This window comes from Petromyzon marinus, unplaced genomic scaffold, assembly GCF_048934315.1.
Source record: "Petromyzon marinus isolate PM22_M1 ecotype Great Lakes invasive population unplaced genomic scaffold, UKy_Petmar_22M1.pri1.0 PM_Scaffold_73, whole genome shotgun sequence".
Classification (NCBI taxonomy): Eukaryota; Metazoa; Chordata; class Hyperoartia; order Petromyzontiformes; family Petromyzontidae; genus Petromyzon; species Petromyzon marinus.
The window spans coordinates 157,501-163,977 of NW_027423681.1; the positions used below are offsets into that span (position 1 = coordinate 157,501).

Here is a 6,477-nt window from a genome sequence, read left to right on the forward strand (position 1 = left end):
ACCCAGCCACCCACTCACCTACCCACCACCCACTCAACCACCCACGTGTGTAACCGCGTGTGTGGGCGCCCACTCACAGTGGAGATGTGGTTGATGTTGATGCTCTCCATGGCGGTGGCGCCACTGGGAAGATTCTGAAAGACAACGCACAGCCCCACAGGGCCCACAGGGCCACTGTGAACCCCCTGAGAGAGAGAGACACCCAGGGCTTGAACCCTGACCCCAGGGTCTCAGCGTCTCCCACACGGCCACTGTGAACCCCCTGAGAGAGAGAGAGACACCCAGACCCAGGGCTTGAACCCTGACCCCAGGGGTCTCAGTGTCTCCCACACGGCCACTGTGAACCCCCTGAGAGAGAGACCCAGACCCAGGGCTTGAACCCTGACCCCAGGGTCTCAGTGTCTCCCACACAGGCCACTGTGAACCCCCTGAGAGAGAGAGAGAGACCCAGACCCAGGGCTTGAACCCTGAACCCAGGGTCTCAGCGTCTCCCACACGGCCACTGTGAACCCCCTGAGAGAGACACCCAGACCCAGGGCTTGAACCCTGAACCCAGGGTCTCAGCGTCTCCCACACGGCCACTGTGAACCCCCTGAGAGAGAGAGACACCCAGACCCAGGGCTTGAACCCTGACCTCAGGGTCTCAGTGTCTCCCACACGGCCACTGTGAACCCCCTGAGAGAGATAGAGACACCCAGACCCAGGGCTTGAACCCTGACCCCAGGGTCTCAGCGTCTCCCACACGGCCACCGTGAACCCCCTGAGAGAGATAGACACCCAGACCCAGGGCTTGAACCCTGACCCCAGGGTCTCAGCGTCTCCCACACGGCCACTGTGAACCCCCTGAGAGAGAGAGACACCCAGACCCAGGGCTTGAACCCTGACCCCAGGGTCTCAGCGTCTCCCGCACGGCCACTGTGAACCCCCTGAGAGAGACACCCAGACCCAGGGCTTGAACCCTGAACCCAGGGTCTCAGCGTCTCCCACACGGCCACTGTGAACCCCCTGAGAGAGAGAGACACCCAGACCCAGGGCTTGAACCCTGACCCCAGGGTCTCAGCGTCTCCCACACGGCCACTGTGAACCCCCTGAGAGAGAGAGACACCCAGACCCAGGGCTTGAACCCTGACCCCAGGGTCTCAGTGTCTCCCACACGGCCACCGTGAATCCCCTGAGAGAGAGAGAAACACCCAGACCCAGGGTTTGAACCCTGAACCCAGGGTCTCAGCGTCTCCCACACGGCCGCCGTGAACCCCCTGAGAGAGAGAGAGACACCCAGACCCAGGGCTTGAACCCTGACCCCAGGTCTCAGCGTCTCCCACACGGCCACTGTGAACCCCCTGAGAGAGAGACACCCAGACCCAGGGCTTGAACCCTCACCCCAGGGTCTCAGCGTCTCCCACACAGCCACTGTGAACCCCCTGAGAGAGAGAGAGAGAGACACCCAGACCCAGGGCTTGAACCCTGACCCCAGGGGTCTCAGCGTCTCCCACACGGCCACTGTGAACCCCCTGAGAGAGAGACACCCAGACCCAGGGCTTGAACCCTGACCCCATGGTCTCAACATCTTCCACACGGCCATCGTGAACCCCCTGAGAGAGAGAGAGAGACACCCAGGATGTCGGCAGGGGTGGGGGCGGTTCTAGCAGGATCTAAATTAAATAACGAATTGATATTATTATTATTGGGGGGTAGGGTGAACCCACGCCCCCCCTCCCCCCCCCCACGTGTCCCACCCCCCACGTGCCCCCACCGAGGGATGGTCCACGTAGCAGCAGAGCTGGTTGGCCGACTCCTCCAGGAGGAGGTAACGGCGGAGGAAGCGTCCAGCACCCCCTGCCGCTGCATCGTCCCCCTCGGCCTGCACGGGGAGGAGGAGGTCCACGAATCCACACCAGCGGCCCAGGCGGTCCTGGTACAGCATGGCTGGTGGGGGGGGGGGGAGATGGGGGGGGATGGGGGGGGATGGGGGGGGGGAGATGGGGGGGAGATGGGGGGAGATGGGGGGGAGACGGGGGGGGGAGGGGAGATGGGGGGGGGGAGATGTGGGGGAGATGGGGGGGTGGAGATGGGGAGATGTTGGGAGGATATACATCAGTCACATTGCTCACCATCCAGCAGTGGATTGACCACGGTGGTGGTGATGGTGGTGGTGATGGTGGAGGTGGTGGTGGTGATGGTGGTTGTGATGATGGTGATGGTGGTTGTGATGGTGGTGGGGTTGGTGGTGATGGTGATGATCAGACAGAGAGAGCACCACGTGGACGAGAGAACACACACAGGGTAGAGGAGACATCACCACCACCACCCACACCACCACCACCACACCACCACCACCTCCACCATCACCACCACCACCACCCACACCACCACCACCACCACCACACCACCACCACCTCCACCATCACCACCACCACCCACACCACCAACACCACCTCCACCTCCACCATCACCATCACCACCACCACCCACACCACCACGACCCCCATTACCACCACCATCACCACCATCACCACCACCACCATCACCACCACCACCATCACCACCACCACCATCACCACCACCACCATCACCACCCCCACCCCCCACCCCCCCCACCACCCACCTCGACCTCACGACAGCCGCGGCCTCCCCCGAGGAGGGGGGGGGGGGGGAAGCCCCGAACGATTTTACGAAGAGAGAGAAATTATTTTTTAATTAAACACAAAAAAATAAAGATGCCACAATGGCAAATGATCTCTTCCCTCGCAACACCGGGGCGAGCTGGCGGATCGATCTGTGATCAAATCGAGTCGTGAGATGATTATCGCAAATTTTCGATTTCAATTGATCGGGAATATTTCAAAACTCCTCCATCACCTCCATGCACGAGAGAAAGAATGGGGAAGTCACGTGGGCCAGGTAGGGAAGGGGGCGTGGCGGTAGCGGTTGGGAGGGGGAGGAGCTATCCGTATGCCCCGCCCCCTATCGACAGGGAACGTGGAAGTGAGGTGGGCCAGGGAGAGGACGGGGCGTGGCGGTAGCGGTGTGGGGGGGATGAGCTATCCTCATGCCCCGCCCCCAATCCACAGAGAACGAATTGGGAAGTGAGGTGGGCCAGGTAGGGGAGGGGGCGTGGCGGTAGCGGTGTGGGGGGAGGAGCTATCCACATGTCCCGCCCCCCATCCTTCCATCCACAGAGGAAGAACGAGGAAGTGAGGTGAGCCAGGTTGGGGAGGAGGCGTGGCGGTAGCGGTAGGGGGGAGGAGCTATCCGCATGCCCCGCCCCCTATCCACAGAGAACGATTTGGGAAGTGAGGTGGGCCAGGTAGAGAAGGGGGCGTGGCGGTAGCGGTGTGGGGGGGGAGGAGCTATCCACATACCCCGCCCCCCATCCACAGAGAAAGAACGGGGAAGTGAGGTGGGCCAGGGAGGGGAGGGGGCGTGGCGGTAGCGGTGGGGGGGGAGGAGCTATCCACATGCCCCGCCCCCCATCCATCCATCCACAGAGGAAGAACGGGGAAGTGAGGTGAGCCAGGGAGGGGAGGGGGCGTGGCGGTAGCGGTGGAGGGGAGGAGCCATCCGCCTGCCCCGCCCCCTATCCACAGAGAACGAATTGGGAAGTGAGGTGGGCCAGGTAGAGAAGGGGGCGTGGCGGTAGCGGTGTTGGGGAGGAGGAGCTATCCACTTGCCCCGCCCCCCATCCACAGAGGAAGAACGGGGAAGTGAGGTGAGCCAGGGAGGGGAGGGGGCGTGGCGGTAGCGGTGGGGGGGAGGAGCTATCCGCATGCCCCGCCCCCCATCCACAGAGAAACGAATTGGGAAGTGAGGAGCCAGAATCCGGTCGGTATGTCCTTATAAGGAGCGGGTAACGGGTCACCGTGCGCCTTATAAGGAACGAGAATCCGTCATCGTCGCCTTATAAGGAGCGAGTATTGCCTTATATGGACAAAAGGAACACCTGTCATCATTCACGTGTGGCGATGAGATGTTGACTACCTCGCCTGGTGTACAGGAGGTCGTGGGTTCGATCCCAGACCCTGACTATGCCTGCTGCTACTGCTGCTGTATATGTGGAGTCTGCGTCTATCTGTGGCTAAGAGATGTTGACTACCTCGCCTGGTATACAGGAGGTCGTGGGTTCGATCCCAGACCCTGACTATGCCTGCTGCTGCTGTATATGTGGAGTCTGCGTCTCTCTCTCTCTGTGGCTATGAGATGTTGACTACCTCGCCTGGTCTACAGGAGGTCGTGGCTTCGATTACCCTGAGAGATGTTGACTACCTCGCCTGGTCTACAGGAGGTCGTGGGTTCGATCCCAGACCCTGACTATGCCTGCTGCTGCTGTATATGTGGAGTCTGCGTCTCTCTCTGTGTGTGGCTAAGAGATGTTGACTACCTCGCCTGGTACACAGGAGGTCGTGGGTTAGATCCCAGACCCTGACGATGCCTGCTACTGCTGTATATGTGGAGTCTGCGTCTCCTCTCTCTCTCTCCGTGGTGCGGGCTGTGTGGATTTTGTATACGACTGACTGCTGCGGGGTTTCCCCTCCACGTTCAGAATCAACGTCTCCTGAACGTCTGGAGAGTTGGTGGCCGCTGCTATGAACGTCCACACGGTGGTGGTGGTGGCGATGATATCAGGCGCTTGGTGTGAGCTGCTGTGATCACTGCGTGTGATGGTGGCCAGATTACCGCTGAGTCTCAACAAAGAGACACCACCACCACTACTACCACCACTACTACACACACACCACCACCACTACTACACACACACCACCACCACTACTACACACACACCACCACCACTACTACACACACACCACCACCACTACTACACACACACCACCACCACTACTACACACACACCACCACCACTACTACACACACACCACCACTACTACACACACACAACAACAACCGCCATTCGCCACTAAGTGGCGGTGACGTCACCACGACGCTTGTGCCAGGCTATGTGCACCCTGAGGCCACGTGAAGTGTCGAACGCCCGCTGGTAGGAGGTCACGGGGCAGACCCAGGTGCCACGGGTCGACTGACTGAGATGACTGGCCGATGCACCACCTGTGCCCCCTACTGTGCCAACCTGCTGTGCTTTAGCCACCCGGCGCTCCGCTCGCTGTTGTGAGCGTCGCTCCTCCGCCCTCCGTTGTTGTTGGAGGGCGACTGCCTCCAACTGCCCAGTAGCATCCTTCACGAGCCTCCTCCACAGAGGCCGATCTTGACACCGCTGGTACCAGTCATCGGCAAGTCCACTCAGCTCCACGTCCTCCTGTACCACATCACTCCATCTCTTCTCTAGCCCGTGCCGCGCCCGCTTAGCCCCCTCAATCCGGCCAAACAAAAGCTGTTTCGGCATGCGGTGGCTGGGCATGCGGGCTACATGACCCAGCCATCGCAGCCTTGCCTGCCGGAGGAGCTCACCGATGGGACCCTGCCCAGATCTTTCAAGGATTTGTGAGCTACTCACACAATCCAGTCTGGTTAAACCCAGGATGGATCGTAGGCAGGCCAGCCTAAATGTTTCTAACCGGCGAAGATGTTCCATTAGGGGGGTCCACGTTTTGCAAGTGTAGAGAAGGGAGGGAATGACCGTGGCCGAGAAGACCTGAAGCTTAGTGCGGAGCGACAGACCAGGTAGCTTCCACACAGCGTTACGCAACCGATGAAAAGATATTGCCGCTCGACTGATTCGGAGTGAGACCTCTGCTGTTAAACTGGAGCCAGTCATAAGCACACTGCCCAGGTATGGGAAACTCTCCACTTTCTCCACAACTGCCCCATCACCGATTGGGAGTTGTGGGGGTGGAGTGTCCGATGGTACAAAATACCCAGGCAGGTGCTTAGTTTTGGTGGGGCTGATGGTAAGGCCCCACCTCTTAGTGGCACGCTCCAGTCTCAGCAGCAGCGTCTCCAACTCCTCCTCTGACTGAGCAGCTATTACCAAATCATCAGCATACATAACGTGGTTGAGCAATAGGGAGCCATCCCTTGACCGCACCCGGGCATCGATTAGCCTCCCATTATATCTGTACCATATGGAGATTCCCCCGGTACAGCTATTGAAGGCTTCACGAACTACGTGGTCAAAATAGATGTTAAATAATGTGGGAGCCAGAGGACATCCCTGTCGCACCCCAAGGTGTACAGGGAATGGCTCTGACTCCCGGCCACGTAGTTTTACCCGGGCCCACTCACCATCATGAAGGTCCTTAATGATCGTGAGCAAAGGGTCAGGTACTCCAAAAGCACGAAGAACGACCCAGAGCCCAGGCCTACTGATGGTATCATAGGCCTTGACCAGGTCAATAAAGCAGAGATGTAGGTCTTGTTGGAATTCCCTACACCTCTGCTGTAGCAGACGGACAGAAAATATGGCATCTGTGCAGGACCGCCCTTTCCTGAAACCGCACACACACCACACATACACACACACCACCACACCACACACCACCACCACCACTACTACACACACACCAC

General features: G+C 59.5%; 1 protein-coding gene across 1 annotated transcript in view; it reads right to left on the minus strand.

The window, feature by feature from the left end:
* LOC142923814 (pleckstrin homology domain-containing family A member 2-like) overlaps positions 1–3,009 on the minus strand; it is a 37,715-nt gene extending 34,706 nt beyond the window's left edge. The window contains exons 1-3 of the mRNA XM_076064792.1: positions 2,606–3,009; positions 1,754–1,926; positions 78–134 (exon numbers count right to left, since the gene is read on the minus strand). Coding sequence (XP_075920907.1) covers positions 78–134; positions 1,754–1,924 — 228 coding nt within the window. The 5' untranslated portion in view covers positions 1,925–1,926; positions 2,606–3,009. The remainder of the gene's footprint in view (positions 1–77; positions 135–1,753; positions 1,927–2,605) is intronic.
* Positions 3,010–6,477: the final 3,468 nt, after the last annotated feature.